Raw genomic sequence first — 25,436 nt, forward strand, 5'->3', positions numbered from 1 at the left:
TCTTAGCTGATCTCCTGCTGGGTTCACTTGGAGCATTCGTCACCTTGGAAACTCACTCAAGTCACAATACCTCAGGGTTCTCAACTTTGGCTTAAAAGTTTAAATAGCTTAGTGAAACGCTTTCTTCCATTGTCTCCACGCGCTTTCAGGATCGCGGCGCAGAGTCAGCAAATAAAACCTTGCCCGGCGCCTGTTTACGTTCGTCTCATGCGCTTCTTGCAAACATGGAAATGATCTGCCAAGTGTTTCTTGACCTCTTGCTTTCAAAGGTTGAGCGCACACTCCGGACACAAGTTAAGTTGGAAACCTTCATGATTGAGCATGTGTTTCCTAACAATTAGTCACGGCAGTTTTCTCCCCGAGGAGAAGTTATTTTTAACAACAAAGGCTTCAGTGACGATCACAGCCTGGCAGCAACAATTGGAAGGAAGTTTTCAGTTTGATATAACGGATGCTGAGGTTAACGATTCATACTGGGACGGCCTGTGTTAAAGATCACTATTGTGTATAAATTAGATATAAGCCACTAATAATGGACCAGAGGGAACTATCCATCTATCCATGCTGTATAAAAAAAAACAATTTTTTTTTTCCTTATTTGTCCTGCAAATTCCTAATATCTTTAAAAATGTGAAGCGGCACAAAGGCCATGTAGTTTACATCACGACTGACATGACATAATGACAAACCAGCTCAGGGGTCAGTCATTCACACTAAAGCAGAAATGATTTCTCATCTTGCAGGACTAACAAAGGAATTCCCTGTGTCATCTCCGCGGCCTGGCTGAGAAAGAATTCAGAGAGGTCTGCGAGGTCCCGCTCCCCTCATTGTGGGCGCAGCCCCCCACCCAGGGCCCAATAAATGGAAGAGGTCCTTTGTGCGAGGGGAGTGGAGCAGATTTACTGTGCGCGGCCTCCGCACAAAGGGCCACACCGCTGTCACAACAGGACCGGGATCAGCTGCTCCAACTTTCACACAGTATGATTTAGCACCACGCTTTACACGGCCACTGATGCAGACACAACTTCTGTAATCACCCGGCATCCACGCACCTCGTCAAATAGTACAGAGAGCTCTTCTCTAATTTAGATTATTCTACTTTAACTTACTCATTAGATTTCTGAATGATCAGGTTTGATCAAATTGCAGCTTAGAATTCTGCTTTTGCTGCTACCTTTAAATTAGACTGTCAATTTAATTAAAGTTGCATATTTTTCACCGACTTTTCCTTCCTCTGTGCATTTTCCCTCATGGTCTGTTTTGGACCATAACGTAGCAGATTTTGGTGCCAGATTTGTGATCTTTTAACTTAAATGTTCAAGAAATATGTGGGCGTGAAGCTGGATTGGAAACGAATTTCAGTTTTTAGAAAGTCGTCTCAATTTGAAGTAATAAGACGCCTTTACCATCTGCTTTCTTCAATATGATTTAATTACTTGGTGCACCAGCTGTACACACCGTGGGCACGTTCCCTTCCCTCTCCGATAACTTCGAAGTTTGGTTTCCTGCAAGTTAAGTCGAATTCAGTTTGATCACGTAGTTTTGAACACCCATCTGTTTACGTTGCCTTGTAGTCATCGCTATGGTTTTATGCCTTGGCACACCAGCAAATTGCCTACGCCAGCTGTGCATTTTGGGCATACTCCACTGCCTCTCTGAAAACCTTTGGATTTGGTTTCCTCCATGAGTCTCTGCTCTGTTGACTTCTGTACAATGAAGCTTAAGCAGCTCGCCCTTCTGTCTCACCAGGACTTGAATTTGAGAGTTTCTCAAATTTTTGTATGAAGGTGGGAAATATGGGGAATCCATCCTTACTAGTAACTTGGGAACTGCTTCTCTGGGTAAAATCTCTGTTTTATCAATTTATCGATTTCTGAATAGAAGTTACAAATCTTGACAAATGTAGAGTTCAACATGTTGATGTTATAAAGAACTCATTGTTAGATGTCATTATAAATTACACTGTAACATTGTTATTTTTCCAATGTACACAGTGGTGTAAAGAATGGAGGTAAAGTGGATCCATTATTTCTCTTTACAATTTGACTGAGTAGACTGAAGTTTGTGGGGGAAGCTCTTGAGTTGAATTTCCAAATGTTGTTTGCTGAAAGAACGTTAAGTAACATTACATTCCTCCTTGTTTGAAGAATATCAGCTTGTTCCATCAGACAGGAGATTTAGATTCCTGCAGAGAGGTGAAAAGATAAAGGAGCCTCTTTTCTTCAGCTGGTTCGGCCTGGTTCAGTTGTTGTGTTTTGACTAAATACTGAAGTCAAAGCAGCATCACAGATTGAACAGTTGTTTATTTGAATATTTATTGCACAAGATACCGTGTTGTGTCTTGTCATGGACGTGAAACATCTTCTTCTAAAACTGTGAAACATGCGCTAGACGGCAACTGTAACTCAGCGCACAAAAGAAACTCAATATCTTATGCAGTGATTTGACCGGGGGCCCACGCAGACCCTCCTCAAGCAAGTGTCCGTTTTGTTTGAACAGAAGTGCAGCTAATCTGTGAAGAAAGACCTCGTCACCTGCAGGGGTCCACCTGCTCGACCTGCACTGCGTCTCCGGTTTCTCTCTCCCACCCTCCCCTCACCCGAGACAATGCAGCAGGGACCGGCCAGCTTCTCCCTCCACCTCAGCTCGAGTTACACAACCACCCAGGGCAACAACAGACATGAAAGCTCTGCCTCTCTGAGGTTAGGTGAACTCAGGTGAAGGTAGTTAGACACCTCCACACTCACAGGGACACACGGGCACCACTCCAAGCGCACACAGTTAGCGCTAATGGTTCTTTGTGTTCTGTATTTAGCATTAATAAATGTATTCATTTTCAAGAATTTGGGGGATTATTTCACTGTACGTTATAATAAAGTCACCAATATGCAACAAAATGTAAAACTGAACGCGGCTGTGCAAAGACAAAATTGCAAATAATGAATTTCCAATGTCCTCAAACGTGTATTTGCTAATAGGTGAAGTTATAGCTCGTTACTATTGATGGAATTTGTCGCGTTTGCGTGTCACATTAAACTAGAAAAGTTAATAAACAAGTTTGACTGTCAAATTTGATGAGGTTTTCTACATTTTTGCTTTTTTGTTACGTAACCGGCTGCAGATTGGATCCACTGAAAGGACCGCCATCGTGTTTTTACACCAACTAGCGTCTAAAGTTTAAATGGAGCAGAATAAGCTGCACAATAGAACGTCCCCATATGAGGACGCAGGGACTCACGAGGTTATTAATATTAATATTGAAGTTGTACCTGCAAAAAGGCGTATCATACTTCACATTTATTAGATACAGAGTAGCAAAGTTAAGAGATAAAGACTAAGGCTTCCTTGGGACTTCCTGTACACACTCTTATCTCTACCCGCATTCATGTGCCACTACCGTATAGCATGCCATTAAACTCTTTATCTCTGTTCCTTCCCATCCCCCCCCCACCTTTCTGCCCTGGAGCTGCATGTTTCTGATCTGTGGTCCTGGTTCCACCAACCCGACCAGTGTTCACTGTTTACAATTATTTTTTTCTATGCAAAACAACTTATGACACCTCACATATTCTTACTGCATGTGAATGTTCTTATGCATCTGTAATATCAGGACTACAGGCATATTTTTTGCTTCTGCCCTCTTGTTTATTCTTCTAACGATAACTTTAAGAGCCCGCTGAATATGTGCTTCACTTTTCTACAACGAAGATTTGAATGTTGACTTTATCTATCCTTTTTAACCTGCATCACCTATAACATGTACTCTTGTTTATATCACATCTGAATATGTGATTTATCTGTGTCCAACTTATCTGTTTGCTTTTGCTGCTTACTTCTCCTCCTTTCCTTCTTTCCCCCCACCCTCTTTTTTTCTGTCTCTCTATCTGGTAGATCTCTCTTTGTTTTTTTATTTTTCTTCTTGCTGCTGTCACCTTTGTACTTGCTGCCGTTGCCAGATCTGGATTGTTACTGATCTGATATAAACCAATAAAATGGAAATGATTGGCAAACAATATGAATGTAGGACATTTTTTCTACACGGGCCGTACACGTATCACGTATCCAAACATAACTAAGACATAACTGTCCACTGTAGTTTACTGTTAATCTGAGTTAGATTTTTGGGATTTTTTTTTTATTTTGGATGCGGAAGAACTTGCACTTAGGAGCAACTGGGTGACATCAGTGAAGAAGCTTGTGATGAGTTAAGATCTGATGCATCTGTGACCAAACCCTCAGCAACAGAGATGCCTTTCACATATCTTACACCCAACCTACCCCCTCAAGTCTTTTGCCCCAATTAGGAATGTGGTTAAGACCCTGCTGCACCCCTCCACCCACACACACTCACACTCTCACACTCACACATACATACATGCAGACAGACACACACACACACTGGTCTTTCTAACTTTGACAGTGCCTGCATTGTGTTTTGTGTGTTGTTCTGAGTGATTGTGGTTCGTTCTCGGTTAGACTTCACACCACCTTCAAACACCAGCAGATACACCGAGAGACGTGAGCAGGCGGCACAATGAACCTGTTTCATCTTCTTGGCAGGTTGAGGAGGATGGCACACTTTTCATTTCAAACACACTGGTGGGTATGAATGTCAGGCTTCCTTCTGTGAAATTAATCTTACATCCTAGAGGATCAAAAACCCACATGAATTACATAAACCAGAGTGACTGACGTTCACTCATGTGTTTGATGATCAGATAACTACAAAATCTGCGCTGTGGTCATTATTTATTTACGAGCGTCGGCAGGTGTTATTAATGACGGCACGCGTAAATATTTAATTCCCCATTTCTTAGGGGGAAGACCGACTCCATTCGTCGCACATATTTTCAAAATAAACCCCGACATTCTCAGGATTTTAAGGATGGCAAAGCTGTCCAGTGACCTACAGCAGCTTGTGTCCAAGCCTGCCTGAATTTGGGAGGTGTATTTATCCAGCTGGCGTAAGCACTTGCTGTTTACGCGCAACTAAAATAGCGAAACGAGCTGCATTAATGTGCTCCCGGCCGGAACGTGTCTATTAGTTTAGCCCAAAACGTGTTAGTAGAAGCTGGTGTCACCCAACGTGAAAGACAAATCAGTTTTTTCCTGGTCATATCAGAATCCAAAAAAAATTGATTTCCAAGTATGTTTGTAAAAATATACAGATAAAATAAAATCATACATATACATACTCAATATACAAAGAATATACACCGTATACACAATAATAACAACATTTGGGAAGGTGGTGGGTTTGACTGTTCATGGGAAAAAACTGTACTATATATGTAATACATATATAGTCAAGCACACTTACTATGAAACTATATAGTTTTATAGTAAGTGTGCGTGACTATAGTAGTGTTTGTAAGAGAGTATGATAGTAAGTGTAAGAGCAAATATGAATTATTTCCTAAACGGTCTCTGTAGATGTATATGTATATTGAGTGTGTATCTGTTTATGAATTTATTTTATTTTATTTCATTTTTATTTTATTTGTATGTTTTGTGCAGCGAACACCAAAGGTAAGTTCCTTGCACGAACACAAATACTTCGCGATAAAGTCTTCGACTGTAATATCCGGGGGCGCTGTGGAGCAGCTGCTGGTTAAACAAGTAGCTGCAGACAGACTTCATTCAAGTAAACGCAGAGGAGAGGAGAGTAGCATCGGGGCCCGGGGCTCTTAACTTCGGGACTGTCGGACACGCCTGGACTGCCGCAGCCATGCCGATGCAGAAACGGACCTCCGCTGTTCCTGCTGCGCTTTTCCTTTATTTCTGCTTTCTGGAGCTAAGTTCTGTGCTCGCCTTCAACCTTGACACCAGTCATGTCATGAGGAAAGACGGAAAGCCGGGGAGTCTGTTCGGGTTTTCCCTTGCCATGCACCGCCAACTCAACCCGGATAAACGAATGTGAGTGACATCTTTAGTAGTTCACCTTTGCTCATGTGGTTGTTTCCATCATTAAAGTGCCGCGATGCGAGGACGCATGGGGGAGCAGGTTCAGTTACCCCTGAACCGTTTAGCCCCCATGACATGTGACATCACCTCAGTGCACACATTCAAATAAGTTACTAAGTGAAGGAAAACGATAAATGTTTTTATTAAATTTGAATAACTGGATGTGATCTTATGATAATCAGTATAATGCAATACATTTTAACTAATATTAATCAGCTTTCAGTGCACATTTATTGTAGTTGTTCCACGAACCAACCAGATTAAACGTCTGTATACTTGAGTGAGAACTACTGAAAAAGGAAAGGCTTATCGAAAGAACCACTGAAAACACCATTAAAACACACTATTATTAAAATAATATACTCTATATTCCGTGGTGGAAAGTAACTGAATACATTTGCTAAAGTTTTGTACAAGTTTAAGATACTTTAAGATATTATACTAAAGATTAAACCAGTGGTCCCGAAACTGTTCGCCTTGTGGGCATAAGAAAAAAAAACTGTAATTGTCTAAACTGCAGCCAAAACAGGTAACACTCTCCAGTATTTCACAAAGGAAGGATCTGAAATTCAGGACTTTTACTTGTTAATTGTGTTGTTAAGTAAAGGATCTGAGTACTTCTTCCACCGCTGTCATCAACTTACTGAAAATGTGCCGCCTCTACAACTAGCTAATGTGTATCCATTGTCCCACTGAGTGACTGAGCACCGGCCACAGAGCGTTCACTTGTAGTCTAGACTTCTGACACAGAATAATTTGGAAAAACTTTCAAAATAAAAGCTTGGGTGGGGACACGTGCGCTTGCTTTCCAGTATGCCAGGCCAGTCCCTACGCCCCAGATTTCACGCACAAAGTTACTGTAACAGTCTCCCAAAGCCTGCAGTGTTACTTATCAGGTGTTTTTGTTCTAACTTTCTAAAGATTTCGACCATCTCCTAGTGATCTTTTGAATATGAAATGGGAAGCAGCCAAAGGACAACAAGTGCAGAAACAATGGTTTTTACTGTCATGCTAATGTGGCTGTGGGGTCACGCTAAAGGAGCTCTGAGGGGAGAAAGAAATCCTTTTCTGTGGAAGCTTCACAAGGGTGTGGATATGTTGCTTTTCTTTGTTTCACATCATAGATTGATTAATTTATCATCCAAAGCAATTATACTATTATACTATATTCTGGCTAGGTATCCACCAACTAAAGCAATACCTTGTAGATAAGTTACTCTTCAGTAAAGATTACAAGAATTTAGTCATAGCCAAAGACAGACAGTTGATATATGCATTTTTCCCAACTGAAAGGACAGTTTGAGTAAGAATTAAGAGCATTATTATTTTTTTCTAAGCTATTCACATGAATGGACCAAATCAGAGATTCTGCCAAGATGAAAAGTGGTTAAATTTGTAAATGTTTCTACAGTTGAATGATGTTAACGTGCCCACGCTGCAGCAAATTATCTCGGTTGTCCAACCCTGAAAGGGCAGAAGAGACACCAGTAAGTGTAGTGAGGTTGGTTCTCAGGTAATAGGGGTTCATAAGCTATGCTACTGTGTTGACAGGCTGACCCTGCAGCGGCATGTCGGGAAACATAGGGATGAGAAGTCCTGATAACAAGAAATCTCTCCCCGTAGATTAGACTAAACTTTATCTGCACATGGGTTTTAACTGTTTCATAGTATGTTTCACTAGGATCTCGTTGGGCAGAACTGGAAATTTCTGCATTTGTCCAAACAGTGAAAGTAGTGAAAAGTCATGAAACTGAGGCCGTATTTGTTGGGCAAATAGAGGCTTGAAATGTGACACTGGCTTGATAGTTTGTTTTTCAGCCAGTAAAAGTAAGAGGAGGGTGCAGATGTGCTTCGCCTTACTGCTGCTCTACAAGAGAGGTGTCCCAGTTTTGGAAAATATCCTATATATATATATATATATATACACTGTATGTGTAAAAGTTCATTCTTGAGAACACACAGATAGTAATGTAATATTTTGGAGTTTGAACTAAACAACACTTTAGGTACACAGACATTTTCTTGACTGTTTTGTAGGTTTAACAATTATAGCTGCTAACTAATTAATATTCCAATGTAAAATAAATCTAACTATATTAACCACGGGCTATAAGTGATCAAAAATAATCACCATCATCATATTTGACCAGTAAAACAAATAAATTGCAGTAATAGCTAGTTACCTCATCATTGTTTAACGCTAAAACACACTGACACTACTTATTATTATAGCAGCTCCCTCTGCTCAGCTTCGATCAGCTTAGCCCTAAATACTCGTGTGAGCTTGAGGATATCAACCAGACAAGTGAAGTGGAAGCTCAGCTGAGTTCACAGACATCAGACATGAACTTCCTTATCTCAGGTCAAAGCAGCGGGATGCAATGATGTCATGAAACCACGAGTCCTCAGTGTGTCACGTACTCTGCATCTGTCGCACTTGTTCTTGTGTCTTGAGCATTTGATGATGATCCCCAGCAGCTGCAAACCTCTGCTGGTTGTCGCTACATTAATCTTTTCATTGTAAAGTAATGTGTGACGAGAGAAGCGGCGGCCTTTACAAGCTGTTGCATGTTAAATTGTCCGACTCAAACGGGCCCCTGCGTCTCAGAGATGAAATCAAAATCGTCTCCACTTTTCTGGTGATTAAAATGCTTTTTTTTTTTAATCTATAATTCATAAAGCGATTTCTGCAGATCCGTGCGTGCGTGTTCGCTGAGGGTTTCATTAAAAGCACAGCCCCCTCAGATTGTGTCACCAGGCCTTTCTTTTCATAACCCAAAAAGAGATCTATATTTCAACGCTGAACTTAATGTGGTATTTTGCAATGAGGCCAATGGATGCCACTACCATGAATAATGGTGTTACACTAATGATGCGGATTTCAACATCCTCCATGAAACCAGAGAAAACAGGTATTTGACTGGACATGCGTGGCCATCTGTGCACATGTAACCTGATAGATTAAACCCATCAGTGAATCACCCGTTGAAATGTACCAGTCAAACTTAACACTGGGGTCTGGATAGTTTCAAAAGATCGGAGCGGGCTTAACGAACTCATCTGAAGTTTCTTTTTTTTTTTTTTAGTTTATGATTTACTTGAAGTTGATATGAACTGAATATTCATGGTTCCCCCTGTGATGTGCATTCAGCCAATCACAGGCCAGCACCAATCAGTGTGCCATGAGTAAACTGAAACAGTTAGAACAGCTGCAGCGTTTCTTCTTGCTCTGAGTGCACAGCTGTGGGGGCACTGCAGCACATCTGTTAACGGAGGCCAGTGAGATCACCGCGTAACCTCTCCACCAGGCACTATGCACGCTCATTTACACTACTGTGAAAGGCGCGCACACATGCTTTCACACTGTAGGCGCCCTGACACATGCCAGATTTTGAAGATTGATTTCACATTTTTATGTATGTATGGCGTGTTTTGGTCATTGGATTTCCCGCATGGAAAAGGATGAGCGGTCATTGGATCATTTTAAAATTCAAAAATTAAAATTGAAAATTTTCGTTATCTGGGTCGAGAATGGCTAAATAAAACCGGACGTTTTTCATTTTCTGTTTCTACAAATAAAAAATAAAATGTTTGGTGAAGAGAAACAAAGAAAGATGCCTTGAATTTCAATTTAAGTTTTTGAATTTTAAAGTGAAAATCAAATAACCGCTCATTTTTTGTTTTTTAGTATCCTTTTCTGAACGGGAAAATACAATGGCCAAAACATACACGGATCGACATGCTACATTTTTCCTAACAGAATCCAGAAAATAACTTCCAACATATTATTTTGTGCTGCAATTTTGACTGGTCAACACGGACGCACCTGTGCTGTATTTTAGGCCCTGCAGTGGAGTAGCTAATATACTAATATAGTTTTACCAGAGGAATGTTTAAGGTTACAGGTTACGAGGTTTTGATCAAATTCACTGAAGGCGTTTTCGTGGTTCTTGCATTTTGCTGACTCACATTCAATGCTGCTGTAGAAAATAAGCTAAAATAAACGGTAATTATAAAATGTTACTCTTCAGTTCTGAAACTGTGGTCCGGCAGAGTGTATCTTCTGTTACGCAGGCTACAGGCATGTCACAAACGTAGATGTGTTCCTGTATGTTGTCTCGTGGGTTTTTACTTCTCCAGACATAAAAAGCAGAAGTTCGCTCATTTACAACAATGAACAAATGTGACATTCATACCCTGCAACCAAAACAAAACTTTAGTTTGTATTAAATGATATTCAAAGGTGAGCTGAAACCATCGGTTATTTCTACTCACTCTACTTGCATTTGAGAAGCTGAACCCATAAACGACACCACAGAGATTCAGTTTTGCCTCTCAGGGCCTAAAACGTGAAACGGAAGCGAACTGTAAATCCCCCTGTTTCTGTTTGCAAGTCAGTAGACTTTGTTTGAGGAGAAGATTTAGAGTTTGGTCTTCAGTCTTTAAACCCGACCTCCTCGGGAGAGTCTTTGTTTAGCAAATGAAGAGACACAGCGTTGTCCCACAGATCAATAGGCGACTTACAGAGGGAACTAATAAGGAGAAAGGGGTGGAGAGGATTTCCTTTTTTCTTCTTTGAAGAAGTTCATTTCACCACATGGTGGTGTAGCTTCTTATTTGTCGTATTTTTCCATCTGAAAGCAGTGTTCCTGTAAAAGAAAATAATTTTGTTATTACACCTCAGGCTGAACTAGACAGTTCCTTATTCAACTACAACCGTGTTTAAATAGACAGTTTAGAGTAGACAATGACCTAATTTCTCTCTGTGACCTTTCACCACCATGTAAGCTTTGCTGCAACTGACAGAAAGTATAACCCACACGATGTGTGGTTTTGACCGTGCAGTGTGTATAATGGTTAGAGTATGTACTGTTTGAATCATTGCCCTCTTATGAAAGACATGTGCAGATGACAAATTTATGAAGAAACACCTTTATGCCTCTTGTGTTAATGTGTGCTGTCATTAAGCAGGCGCCAGGAGCCTATAGAGGTAACTCCTCTGGTACGTATGGACCGTAAATATTGTAAAGGCAAATCTAGTTTCCTGTTGCACTGCTGGTTGAGTTATGATACATGATATTAGAGTTCAGACTTTTCTGTCTCTTTCTTAGATGATGCTCTAAGCTCATGTCGATTCAGACTTCTCCTTTCTGGCTTATCTTACCCTGGATCTTTCTTCTCATCAGTAACATAGTAAAGTAAGAGCAGGTGCTCATGCGTCAGCTGTTCTGCTTCAAAGGGGAAATGAAACACTCACTCAAATCAAGAGTTACGCTCTTATCAGCAACATATAACTCTATTGGCAATTGTTAGCATATAAGGAGAAAATACAGTGACCGTTCTTAAGGTGCTGTGGTCCCATTATGTCATGGGGTTGTGATTTCCATAGTGGCAGACGGTGAAAGAGAGAGGAGAGAGCTCCAGAAAGATGGCTGGTGAAAGAAGATTTTAGTCAGATACACGTAGCATGTGCTTGTTTTATAACACATTTTAACATGTCCTTATAGCTAGCTTGACTCACCTGCTACAAACGGGGCTCAGTACGAAGACCAATACACGTATGTCTCATTCCCCTTTTAGCAAATAGCCACTGTATATTATTTGTTATAATAACCCACCACTCCTTTCTAACATAGATCCACCCTTTTTATTCTTTAAATTCTTAAACTTCATGTTTTCGTGTGTCACTTTTGGTCTTACTGAAGTGAGACAATGACCTCACAGACAGGAAACGTCATGTGAGAGACAAGGTATTATATGGACCATGGCCGGATATGAGGCAGGGATGTTGTGATTATGCAGTGTGTGTCATAGCCAACCAGGATGCAGCTATTGTTCACACTGAGGTATTTCTGCTGCAAAGTGTGAGACAGTTTTTTTTTTTTTTTTTTTTTTACTTTCAGATGCAGAAATGAGGAACAGAAACCTATTTGTCTGCCAACACTAGTCACAGTAGCAGAATTGTAGAAGACACTTTCTGACCCTTGAAATGCTGAAAATATTTATTTTTGTTTTAATTTTCCACCAGGGTGTTGATCGGTGCCCCCAGAGCCGGAGGTTGGGGAAAACAAACAGCCAACATCACAGGAGGCCTCTATAAATGTGAAATCTCCCCGTACAAGGAGTGTGAGCGGATTGAATTTGATAATGGAGGTGAGATCTATCTATCTATCTATCTATCTATCTATCTATCTATCTATCTATCTATCTATCTATCTATCTATCTATCTATCTATCTATCTATCTATCTATCTATCTATCTATCTATCTGTCTGTTTTGACAGAGAACCAGAAGGATGAGATTAAGGAGAATCAGTGGATGGGGGTGACTGTGCAGAGTCAGGGACCTGGTGGGAAGATTGTGGTGAGTCAAACTTATCTAATTATCTGATCCATCATTCCTCTTGTCCCCTTGTCCATGTCCATTCTTACAAAGGTGTGAACTTCAGCCCAGAAGTATCTTTTTTTTTTTTTTTAATTATTATTATTTTTATTTCTATTGTTATTTTTAGACATGTGCTCACCTCTATCAGAGGCTCAGCGCCCAGGACTCTACTGACATCACCGGCCGCTGTTACATCTTGAGCCAGGACCTGAGCATCGACCCGTCTTCTGATGAGGACGGAGGTGACTGGGCCTTCTGCAAGGGCAGGACCAGGGGACATTCCTTCTTTGGCACATGCCAGCAGGGTATGGCTGCCACTTTCACCAAGGACTACCATTACATGATATTTGGAGCACCAGGAGCTTACAACTGGAAAGGTGACTATCTAACAGTGTCTATGAATAATGGCTGCAATGATTACAGCAGAGGTTCTTCAGGTCAATGACCTTCAGACTCATTGAGAGATTAAGTAGGGACCGCCTACCTACTATATGTGTTCTATATCAAACTAGTTCTATTTCTAAATATACATTATTATTATTATCATTTTGCATTCAATAGTAAGCTATTCAAATAATACACAAGATCAGATTCTTTCATTTTTTAAAATTTCGATCTAAACCTCCTGTACACAGTGGGCCCCGCCCCTATCGCTACTGTGCAGATCACAACGGCTCATATTAGACTAACTAAAAACATACAACACATTTTAGTATGCTAGTGTTTAGCTATGTTTAAAGTTAAAACTTTTTCCTTACCTGTCAATTTTATATATTTATGTATATAATTAATTTCTTGACAGTTTTAGCTTTAAACATAGCTAATAACCAACCTAATAAAATGTTTTGTATTTTTTTGTAAATTTAATTCGTGGGGCAAAATTGTTGAGGAAAACTAAAAAACAAAAAATGTCTAATCAACCAAAGATTTTGCGACCCGCCTGCAGTACCTCAGCGGACCCCTTAGGGGTCGCCGACCAACAGCATTTATTTGTGGCATCAAGACATTCGTTTTTTCTAACTCACTTTCACGTCTGTGGCCCCAGGGATAGTGCGAGTGGAGCAAAAGAACGCGACTTTGCTGGATAGGGGCGTGTACGACGACGGCCCGTACGAAGTCGGGGACGAGGGTTCCTCGAATGCCGATCTTGTGCCATTACCTTCCAACAGCTACCTCGGTGAGTGATTCTGCCGTTAGTTCGGCAGCACGTTCCACTTCTTCTTTTCTCGTTTCCGTGCATGTGAAGACAGGAAAAAAAAATGACACGGCCCAGCTAATCAACCAAACGTGCCACTCAAATCCAAATTATGAAGCTTACTTTGTATTTGGTTGGCAAATATTTTAATTCCTTCTAATGTAAGAAAACTGCGGAAAACACTGCAGGAAGTGGAGGAATGTTCTTGTTGAATTAAGTTGCGTCACTAGCGTCACCTACTGGTAGGTTGCACGAACACGGAGTAAATTTTCACTGCTCTCTCCTCTCTTATTTCTCTTTTTGTCTTTGCCTACCTTTCTGTCTACATGTCTGTCCCTACAACTTGAGAGATTGGGAGAACTCTAGTTTGTGTTATCCTGTGACTTTTCTTATCTTGCATAACACTAGTGTGAATGTGTTAAACAGTCAAAGTCACAGAGTGGTCGACCAGCAACTATTCTGAGAAGTATAATTATGTTTTTTGTCAGTGGTGTCTGGTGGCTTTGAAGAGAGGGGTATAAAATCTGGGTGAAGTAGTGATAATATTATTAATTTAATCTTTTTTCTGAGGAAAATGCAGTTGCTGACCACATCCACAGCATTTCATTCAGTACGTTGCACATGCACGTGAAAAAAAAAATTCATAATCGGACTGTAGCTGGAGAACTTAAGTGCTAAAATCATGGTTCTCTTTATCCGATTAAGACACTCAGATAATGCGACTGGAATTCAGTTTTCTCCAGCATGTACAGGCTTAATCGGACAACTAATAGGATAATGCATGTGCACATGCTCCATTTTGTTCTGGGGTGTATGACCCCAGAATAAAAACATCCGAGAAAGCCGGTCGCAGAAGAAGAAGAAGGTAAACAGAGCCAGTAGAAGAACCGTCTGAGGGATACCACATATCTTATCTGCACCATGAGTCGCATGCACATTACGTATGAGATTTTAAAACAATAAAAGTGTTGTTTGAAATGCCGGTCTGCTGCATGAACGACTCTTGTTTATTATATGATGTAATAGGTCAACCAGACCGTATTAACATGGTATTAACCCGCTGAAAAGGTACATATCGCCATTTTCTCCGCTACATGTAAACTGGGACAAGGACTGTAGTCAGAAAGTTAGATTTCGAGTAAGAGTGTTTGGCTTCTACGCTGTTATCTTTACACATCCCGACTTCAAAGAAAAGTAACTTCCTCTAAACTGCACCACTGAAAGTTCATTGCAGATTCAATGAACACGTGGTCCTCTGTGTGAGCGAGAGGTAAAAAAGAAACAAATCCTTCAATGTGACATAAAACATTCACATTTACAACTCTCGCACTTCAGGATTCTCTCTTGACTCGGGACACCGCATCACCCAAAGCCGTGGTCTGACTGTGGTGGCTGGAGCACCAAGAGCCAATCACAGTGGAGCCGTAGTCCTGTTGAAGAAGGAGAGCGAGACCTCCCGCAAACTTTTGTTTGACCACACTTTCCACGGGCAAGGACTCGCATCCTCTTTTGGATACGATGTGGCTGTAGTTGACCTGAATAATGACGGGTCAGTAACTGTTTCTCCAGCATACATATAATCAATCAGCATATTTTTTTTTAGCAGTGTTGGTATAAGAATTGTCTTCCTGTATGATCTAGATGGGAAGACATAGTTGTAGGAGCTCCACAGTTTTACATGAAGGCGGGAGACATCGGAGGAGCCGTTTACGTCTACATCAATAACCGGGGACAGTGGGACACAGTCACTCCTGTTCGTCTAAATGGGACCAAAGACTCAATGTTTGGACTGGCAGTGGAGAACATCGGCGACATCAATCAAGACTCATATGCTGGTAACGTACTTGACCTTTAACACCTTATTTATGTTATCGGTTCTTGTTAACATAGCGACGTGGTTTTTATTTTTTATTCAGATATTGCTGTTGGAGCGCCACACGATGACGATGGTGCAGGAAAAGTCTACATTTACCACGGCTCTGCAGAAGGAATCCAAACCAGTCCTGCACAGGTTCGTGGATCACGTGACTATGACACGTGAAAAGAGTTTGTTGTCCAGAGAGTTATCTAGTTTTCTCAGTCAGTACATTTACATGCACGTGAAAAAAACGAATTATTGCCTTAATCGGACTATAACAGGAGAATTTAAGTGCATGTGAACACGTTACTCCGGAGTTCTCATTGTCCGATTGAGACACCCAGATAATGCGATTGGAAACGGAGTTTTCAATCGGATAATGCGTGTGCGTATGCTCCACCACCGCTTCGCTGGCGCGGAACGAAAACGTCCAAGAAAGCCGGGCGTAGAAGAAGAAGAGGAACATTATGTACGAGATTAAAAAATGTGCTATTATCCGTCTGGTTGTTGTTTGAAATGCCGGTCTGCCGCATGAACGACTCTTGTTTATTATATCACGTAATAGGTCAACCGGAAATCGGGCCGTATTAACGTGGCATTACCCCCCTGAAAAGACATGTATCGCCACCTAGTGTGGAAGAGGAGAACAGTTATTCGATTTTCTTGCGCTGCATGTAAACTGGGACAAGGACTGTAGTGAGAAAGTTGAATTTTGAACATAGCTCGATTAAGCTCTGCATGTAAACTCAGTGAGTTTTCCACAGCTCTAGAGATTTTATGGCATTTTTTTAGGCCAGGGGTGTCCAACATTTTTCGGGCCAATGACCCCCAAACAGTTTCATTTAAGTATTTTGTTATTATAAATGCATTTATTATGGTATATTTACATTAAAAAATACAACCGATTTGCTTTTTCCTTCATTCAAACAGATCCTTTCAGGAAAAGACCACAACGTTAGGTTTTTTGGATATTCTCTGGCAGGAAACCTTGACCTGGACGATAACTCTTATCCAGACCTGGCCGTCGGCTCTCTGTCGGACACAGCTTTCATCTACAGGTGACTGTGCCCTTACATGTTGCAAGTAAATTTAAACCCTACTGACATCACAGTTTCATTTAATAACCTTTCTTTCAGGGCCAGGCCACTCGTTAGCATCAAGAAAAAAGTCACAATATCTCCGCAGGAAATTGACCTCACAATTAAAACCTGTGGTAACAGCATTTGGTAGGTTTTCAAATATTGTTATATTTTAAAAAGCAGAACTCACTGTCAGAGCTTTCTGTTGATGAAAAAAAAATCTGTTCAATTTTTCTGTCCATAGCTTAACTGTGAAGTCATGCTTTTCCTACAACGCAAAGCCAGCTTCTTACAGCCCGAAACTAAGTAGGTGAAAAAGTATACTTTTTTTTTTTTTGATAAAATAAAATAAAAATTACAGACACGAGGAGATGTTTTTTCTCACATGAAATTTTACTAATACACTGCAGCTATCAGATATGTTGTGGAGGCGGACGGAGATCGCAGAAAACAAGGCCTGAACTCCAGACTGATGTTCCTGAACCAGACCCACAGTGAATTCGGCAACTATTACTACAACAATACCTTAGACCTACCTGGACAAAACCAGGAAAAGTGCATCACGCTAGATGCTAAGCTTAAGGTAAATCATATTAACCATCACCTGAGTTTACTGAGGTGTGTATTTAAACTCCAGCCAGTTTTTACACCGTTTAGGTATGATGTTAGAGAAAGTCCTGCCCAAGTCTGCACATATGCACTGACAATAAATCTGATGTTTTCCACCCAAATAAAATGTTTTACCTCAACAAATAAAATATAGCAGGGATCTTCAATGTTTTTCAAGACCCCCAGAACTGATGGAGAGATTAAGTGGGGACCCCCTGCCTATTGTATGTGTTCTATATTAAACTAGTGCTATTTATAAATATAATATAAATTATTATCATTTTGCATTCAATATTAAGCTATCCTGTATCCCTTTACTAAAATATGTTGCTTTCATGTTACTGTGTTTTTCAAAGAAATTTAAATTTGCGATGGAAAAGTGTAGGGAAAAATAATAATAATAATAATAATAATAATAATAATATCTATATATATATATATATATGTAAAGAAAAATGTCTAATCAACCAAGGATTATGTGACCCCCCCTGCAGTACCTTGCGGGCCCCCTAGGGGTCGCAGACCCCCTGTTAAAGACTATTAAACTGTTAAAGGTATATTGTTGTGACGGTGTCATGGACATAACTAATTCAGTGGTTAATGTGGAGTGCTGCTCGAAATGGCTCAATTTAATGGATAGTAACTACAGTAAATAACGGATAGTTATATCATTAGTGTAGCCTCTGTATTACATCATTTCATTAACACTCCGGTACATTTGTAGAAAAATCATTGTGTTCTACCTGATTCTGATTAACGCAGGACGACATCAAGGACAAGATGCGTAGCATTCCCATTGAGGTGTCTGCAGACATTGTTATCAAAGACAAGAGGCCAAAAAATGGCCTCCCTTATCTATGGCCCATCGTGGACCCCTCTCAACCGAGCAAAGACGTCACAGAGGTAAATAATCGGGCTGCCTTCATAAATAATAAATTAATGACACATTTTTATCAAGCTTTTGACCTTCTCTTCGTGAATCTGCAGGTGAACTTTGTAAAAGAAGGATGTGGAAAAGATCACGTTTGCCGAAGTAACTTGATGATGGAGTACAGTTTATGCTACAAAGACAGTAAAGGAGACATGAGCCCACTGAATAAAAGGTTAGAGAAAGACGCTGTATGTAATGTGAAAGAAATACTTACACTTATAACCCAGAGGAGAATCAACACTGACTCTTTTTTTAGCTCTTTTAGTCTTTTGTTCTGGGCCTCAGTGGTTGAGCCTCATATGAAACAAGCTCAGACACGTTCAGTCTGTTTATAGTTTACATACTAGAGTTAAAGGACCATTGAGTACATGTGAATCTATGCTGCTCTGTGTTGCTCTTTGCTGCTGAACCGGGCCCATTGTTGGATGCAGTTTTCTCATTCAATCTGGAAGTTACTGATTATGATTGTGTGTGTGTGTGTGTGTGTGTCTGCAGCAGCAACAACATCCCTGAGTTTGTTCTGAATTACGAGAAGAACAACTTGGTCGTGCGGGTGACGGTGAACAACATGAACGGTGACGATGCTTACGAGGCGAAGCTGGTGGGGAGTTTCTCAGGCGCCCTGTCGTATTCTGGAGTCCGCAACACAGTTAGTATATTTCACACACAGCTTACACTTAGAGAAACAACGCAAGATAGAAATTTATTATCATTTTGCATTCAATACTAAGCTAATTAAATAATACAGGTTCAACTTCCAAACGTGCAACAGTCATAAACATACACACCTTCACCTTTAAACACAGGTGAATGTAGGAGGGCCAGTGAATGTGCATCAGTTATTGGCTGATGGGAGCGAGCAACACAGTTAGCTTCTCTTCTCCAACGTGTGTCTGGATTCGGCCAATTGCAGGGAATCAGACAGAGTCAGCGTGTAATGTGCAGCCTCGTGATTGGATCAGCAGCGACAGGGGCGGGGCCTACAGGTCTAGTGTGGCGCTCTGTGAGAAACGGTGCACTGTTGAGACAACTCCTGTATCGCTGAATGAGTGAAACATTTATCAGTTTATCCCTTTACTAAAATATATTGGATTTATGTTAATGTGGATTTATTAAAATTTAAATTTGTGGGGGTGGCGGGGTAAAAAAAAAGGCTAATCACCCAAAGATTTGGCGACCCCCCTGCAGAACCCCCGCGGACCCCCTAGGGGTTGCAGACCCAATGTTGAAAACCTATGATTTAAACCGATGAGTTGTTTAAGGATTCATCCTCGTACAATTAATTATAACTATTTCCATGTTTTTATCAATGTTTTTATCTATTGGTACCTTGGTATATATGTCATATGTAGTGATGGCATTAAAAAAACTACACTCTGTCTAATTGCTTTGTTATTTAAAGTTTAATCCAAGTTTCTCAAATCCTCCAATGTGTTTTCTTCCAGGGGGATAAGCTGATCAGCTGCGTTAGCCATGATAACGTCTCTCAAGCAGACTGTGAACTGGGGAATCCTTTTAAGAGAAACTCAAAGGTACACACCTGTCATGTTCACATGCTAATGCTAAGCTAAGGCTCTCAGCTTTTATTATTCAAACATAAGATACGTTTTTCCTTTTTTTTTTCCCTCTACAAGATTACGTTTTACATCCTCCTGAGCACTGAGAATATGCCTCTCAACACCACTGAGATTGAGATTGACCTGCAGCTCCGGACGTAAGCACTGTTGTGGCATATAATGCGTTCATTATCACGCTGTTCATATTTAATAACATGCTGGACGACACTGTTATTTGTTCTTTCTTTTAGGACCAGTGTGCAGGAAAATATTGCCCATGTGAAAGTAAAGGCAGCGGTGATCATTGAACTGCCTTTGTCAGTGAGTGGGTAAGTGTGTCTCCTTTCTGACCTGGTGTTTAACAGTATTTAGATGAACAGCACCTCCAGACGTATGTTGACGTTTCACTATCTCGTCTTCATCAGGGAGGCCAATCCCAGGGACGTTTATTTTGGAGGTGCTGTGAAAGGAGAAAGTGCGATGAAGACGGAGGAGGAGATTGGAACTTTGATTACCTACACATTCACGGTAAGGTTATTCATCATGTTTTCTGTACGAACGTGTAATTGTTGAGCTGCATCATATTTATGGAGGTGGACCGTGATAAGATGATAACACGGATGTGGAAATGTAACATTAACGGCTTATTACTCTAAACCTGTTGCTATAAAAAGAGAATTAAATGAAAATGCAAAATGTTCTTTTTTTATATTACATATTAATTTAGTGTTTCTCTAATTTTCTATTTGGAATTAATATTTGAATATTGTCCACTGTAAAATTAAAGCTTTTTTTTTCATTTTATTTTAATATACAGATATTTATACAAGCATGTGAATAATGCATTTTCACTTTATTTTTGATCAACTGCATGTACATGTGGAAAATTGTAAAACTATTGTGGAATCACATTTCTGAGTTGACATCCTAATTTGAAAAGAGTTCCCTTAAGGCTTTCATACATACTGATTTGTCCTTCAGATAAACAACTTGTGGAAACATTTGAAGCCCTCTGTCAGTGGCGCGCTGCACATTCAGTGGCCCAAGTCCAACAAAGATGGGAAATGGCTTCTGTACCTGGTGAAGATCACGTCCAAAGGACCGGAGAAGGTCCGTTGCTCTCCTGAGTCTGAGATCAACCCCGTCCAGGTAGTTCTTTTAAACCTCTCCACGTACTTTAAACAAAGCAAAGTCAACTGCTGCTACAAGCTTGTTTAACCCTGCTCTGTATTAATGGGAAGAAATCGCGATTTCAGGTTTCCTCAGGGCGCCGGACGAAAAGAGAAACCGTGAAAAAAGAAAATAAATCTGCTTCTCAGTCGGGAAAAAGAAAAGTGCTGGTGAGTCTTGGTGTTAACGTGCACGCACACTCTTTTATAAAGGCTTGAATGCAGTGTGTGAGGGCGTCTTTGCTTCTTAGTCCTGTCAGACATCGCAGTGTGTGGAGTTCAGGTGCCCTCTGCAGGGACATGACGGTACAACAATTGAACTGAGAGCTCGTCTGTGGAACTCCACTTTTATTGAGGTAATAACTGTTTCCTTTCACCTCTTTAAGTGTTTCTTGATTGCACTAGACCATCTTAACCATTGTTTTTGTCTTTACACAGGATTATACCTCCTTTTCAACCACCCTGGTTGTGAACGCCTTTCTTGTTCTTGATACTCTGGCTAAAAACATAAAGCTGACAGCTCCTTACACCCAGGTAAGTGTTAAACAGCGAAATACAGTTAATCAGCGTTTGTTATCTTGAGACAAACTCACCCTGCATCTTGGGTTTTTCTCCGTTCGATTGCAGGTGAACGTGACGGTGTCCCCGGAGGGCAGCCCGGGTCAGTTCGGAGGAGCACCCTGGTGGATCATACTGGTGGCTGTTCTTGCAGGAATCTTGATTCTGGCGTTGTTGGTGTATCTGCTCTGGAAGGTGAGAACAGGAACGTTAAACTTTCATTTCATCCGTGTTCGGTAAGGTCGGACATGGAGCTTTGATTTCAGTAAACTACTTCATCAGTAGGTCAGTTAGGTCAGAAAATATGCATGTTCAGTGACCAAATACTTTTATTAGTCACATTCTTTGTTCGTTTTTGTGTTTCAGTTAAAAAAATGTCAGATTTAGTTTTATTATGTTACATTATATCGGTTGCAGTTGTACGATTAAGGTCCATAATGCATGTTGTGTTCAGCCTACAAAAAGTTGATGCATTTAATGGTGACCGACACAAAGTAACAGTTTATTAATGCAAACTGCTGGTAAACTGGTTGGCCATTATAATCTGAACTTCACAAGTGAAAAACTGCTTGTAAAATGCAACCAGACATCTACTATTTAAATAGCACTGAATTCCTTGCGGCGAAATACTTTTATTTGAAAACCATCTGAGGTCGTTCAGTTTGGATTTCTTTCAGGTTTTGTTGTTTGTTTTTATTTTTATTTTTTTTAGATTTTGCAAATTCAAAAAAAAAAAGAAAAAATGCGCCTAATATAGAAAAGATATTCAGGATGTTTAAATATAATTATACATGTTATACTTCATCACTAACATCTTGGCCGCCGGAGAGAAACTCTTGATCGTGTCCCAAGATCCAAGTCTAAAATGCTTTATTTTAATTAGTGACACTGAAAAAAATAAGTTTACGAAACGGCAAAACCTGAAACGATCATCACCCCGTGAATGTGAACAGATGGCTGTCAAAGTAAAATATTTGAGTGCTGTAGGATCAGTGGTATTTAAAGGAATGGATCTTCATTTTCTGTCCTGACAGTAAGATGAGGATTTATACATCTGTGCATTAGATGTGAAGCCAGAAAAAGGTTAGTTTAGCACCAAGTGTTAAACTAACCTTGTTAAATGCTTTTCATCTTTTTGTATGGAAAAAGCATGTTTTTAACTATATGTACAGATCAAAATATATCTCGCCTATAGATAGAGAAAAGTATGGAGTACACATGAGATATAGTGTAGATAAATATTTCTGATTTAAAGAGTTTTTTTATATATATATATATATATATATAGAGAGAGAGAGTGGTATGTATTTGAAGAATATGCATAAAACTATACAGGATTAATATATATTATATACATTAGATGAATTATATACAAGATATAAGATTTACTCCAGTAAGTGGTTATAATATCCGTATAAAATACATGAATTAATAGTTTTACACTAACTGAGTTGCTGATGTTTGTTTCTATAATAAACCTTTTATTAAGTGGTCAGTGTCTGGATGATATTACAAACGACTGAATGAAGTTTAAAAGCCCATCAGTCAGGACTGGAGTTAATACTTTTCTGTAAATGAAGTTATTTATTGTCTGGTGACATTAGAGCGTCGACACTGGACTCCCCAGATGAACCATTTGCTTAATGAAAACGTCATCGTCTCTGCTGTTTCTTCTGGAAGAAATCATTAACTGGCTCAGTGTGACTCTTAACAACTCACCACCCTTGCTCCTCCTCAGTGCGGTTTCTTCAAGAGGCGAACTAAAGACGAGTACGAGGCCGCGTATCTGAAGGCAGAGGTCCATGTTCAGCCCTCTGACAAAGAGAAGCTCTCTGCTGAGTCCTGATTTAGACTTTGAACGGGGGTAAAGGCGAGCATGGCGTACGATTCCCTACAGCGACTAATGAACTCACTTTTCCAGCCAAAACCGCTGACTTCACGCAGAAAAATTCAATCAGACACATATTGTACTGAGCTGATGAAACACACCTGAATGTAACACGGGAAAAAAAAAAACAAAAAAAAAAACTATTAAATAGAGACGTTCACTGGTGTGTGCCGGCGTACTGATGTATGCTCTGTAATTAGGTCTTTGTGCAATATGTGTCCCTGAATTTTGCCAAGCAATTAATTGCATTTTCTTACCAGCAGGCTTTTTATTTTCCTCTTCAAAATGCCTTTGTTTTGTGCAAATGCTCAAAAAGTGCTCTGCTTGAAAAAGAAAAAAGAAAAAAAAAGGCATGCTTAATGTCGCTGCACATGTCCTCTCCTCTGCTGTGTGTGAATATCGCTGACATTTATCAGGTTTTTTCAGTAATTTATATATTTATTTAAATTTTCTCAGTGCGGATTCTTCAAACGCTCCAAGCAGGACGAGAGCGTCCCTCGCTACAACGCGGTGCGGATAAAAAAGGAAACTCCCGAGTACAGAGATGGAAAAGCCAAACTGGACCTTAGCGAAAAGAAGCAGTGGATGACGACTTGGATCGACAATGAGAGTTACTCATGAGTGTTTTTAAATACCGATCACCTGCTATTCTACGTGTTGTGACTGGACAAATCGCAGTTGTTGTTTTTTTTAATGTGGATACGTTTTCTAGGAATTAGTCAGGCTCAATATCTTGAACTTTTTTTACACTGTATAAACAAAATATGTTTTGTAAGTGTTGTATATATTTTAAAAAAACAAATGTGCACACTCTATTTATTTTTTTTGATAAAAACTCCTGCAACCAAAGTGATTTCCCCCCACTCCACCGTATCTGGAGTGGAGCAACAAAGTTTACTGCTGTTTTTTTAGGTCGTACTGTAAAAAGTCTATGCAAGAAAGGTACAGCCAGCTTACTGTAATATTAATTGTAAATCTTTTTTTATGGCTTTTTTTCTGTAAATTTTCTGTTTAAATGCTTTTTTTTTTTAATTCTTTAAAATGACATTTAGGTACATTGTGAGTCACAAAAACTCAGTGGATATTTTCAGATGAGTCTCGCCCTCGTCTCTCACTGTGGTGGCGTTCAGGTAGCATCCACTGTACTGTAGGTCGTCACTGAATTAGCTCTGTTTGTAATCCAAAGGGAAGAACAGCTGAAATGTACGTTTTATAGATTTCAGTCAAAGTGCCTGTCTTAACTGTTGATTTGTCAAGTAAAAAAAAAAAAAAATGTTAAAGACTGGTTTCTATTGTTGAATTTCTTTAACGTACAGAGACCTTATGATGTAGCAGACAGGAGTCGATAACACCGATACCAGCTCTGATCCGATACCGAGTAAAATTCAAGCTGGCATTGGCGATACCGATACCGATACTGTGTCTGGTAGACTTAAAAAGTTAGTATATTTCAAATCATAGCTTCATAAAGAATACAAAACATCAGAGTAATTTATTTATTTACTTTAAACTCTGAAGTATTTCGAGGTATCGAGGCCTCATTTACTATAGAGTCGAGCTAATACAGCAACAGAAAACAAACAGAGGACAGTCATATAAAATACGTGAAAATGAAAATTCAAACACTAAAACAAAAAGGAATAAGTAAAATAATAAGACCATTAAAATAAATTATGGCTATTACTATAAAATGAAAACGTAATTCTGACAATGTGCTCTCCTCTTCTGTCCATTTCATCATATTCCCGTATTCTGTGTTGTGGTTTAACCTGAGATGTTGCCACAACTCAGTAGTTTAGTTACTTAACACTGTTCCTGCATCACCTCGAATGACTTTAGTATTGAAAGTATCGCTATTTTGATTTGAGGATCGATTTTAGAGCATAAAGTCCTGGAATCGGAAGTATCGATATTTCAGGATCATCAGTATCTGGTGGTGGAGTAGAAGTTAGTGTGATGGAGAAATAACATGAAACAGGAGGTGGAGACGTGGAAATAACCAAAATGTATCATGGAGGAGCAGAGAAAGTTAACTTTTGTTTAAGCTTCATTATAAAAAGAGAGAATTGATTATTATTAACCTGACACATAGTTTGCCTTACAAATAAAATAGTGGCTGATGCTTCTCTAGTTTTAAAAAGCTGTGGCTCAGTAGTAGAGTTTTGTCCATGACAGAATTTATTTTTCCTTTTCTTTGTGTGATTGTTCATCACGTCCGACCAAAACATCGATTTTGCTTATTTA

General features: G+C 39.8%; 1 protein-coding gene across 5 annotated transcripts; it reads left to right on the forward strand.

The window, feature by feature from the left end:
- Positions 1 to 5,656: 5,656 nt before the first annotated feature.
- Positions 5,657 to 24,492, forward strand: itga6a (integrin, alpha 6a). 5 transcript variants are annotated; one of them, XM_047602026.1, is made up of 26 exons: positions 5,657 to 5,916; positions 11,993 to 12,117; positions 12,249 to 12,328; positions 12,477 to 12,726; positions 13,395 to 13,526; positions 14,880 to 15,093; positions 15,186 to 15,379; positions 15,461 to 15,555; positions 16,333 to 16,460; positions 16,539 to 16,628; positions 16,726 to 16,787; positions 16,892 to 17,064; positions 17,853 to 17,993; positions 18,078 to 18,193; positions 18,517 to 18,670; positions 19,467 to 19,553; positions 19,656 to 19,735; positions 19,829 to 19,906; positions 20,003 to 20,105; positions 20,559 to 20,726; positions 20,819 to 20,917; positions 20,998 to 21,102; positions 21,185 to 21,280; positions 21,374 to 21,499; positions 23,043 to 23,168; positions 23,649 to 23,788. In XM_047602026.1, the coding sequence occupies exons 1-25, from the start codon at positions 5,729 to 5,731 to the stop codon at positions 23,148 to 23,150; spliced, it is 3,192 nt and encodes a 1,063-aa protein (XP_047457982.1). In that variant the 5' UTR covers positions 5,657 to 5,728; the 3' UTR covers positions 23,151 to 23,168; positions 23,649 to 23,788. The 5 variants fall into 5 exon arrangements, with proteins under 5 accessions (XP_047457982.1, XP_047457983.1, XP_047457984.1 ...); XM_047602027.1 differs by having other exon boundaries at positions 23,043 to 23,174; positions 23,649 to 23,782; XM_047602028.1 differs by having other exon boundaries at positions 23,043 to 23,185; positions 23,649 to 23,763.
- The last annotated feature ends 944 nt before the right edge of the window (positions 24,493 to 25,436 follow it).

Source organism: Mugil cephalus, chromosome 12 (genome assembly GCF_022458985.1).
Source record: "Mugil cephalus isolate CIBA_MC_2020 chromosome 12, CIBA_Mcephalus_1.1, whole genome shotgun sequence".
Classification (NCBI taxonomy): Eukaryota; Metazoa; Chordata; class Actinopteri; order Mugiliformes; family Mugilidae; genus Mugil; species Mugil cephalus.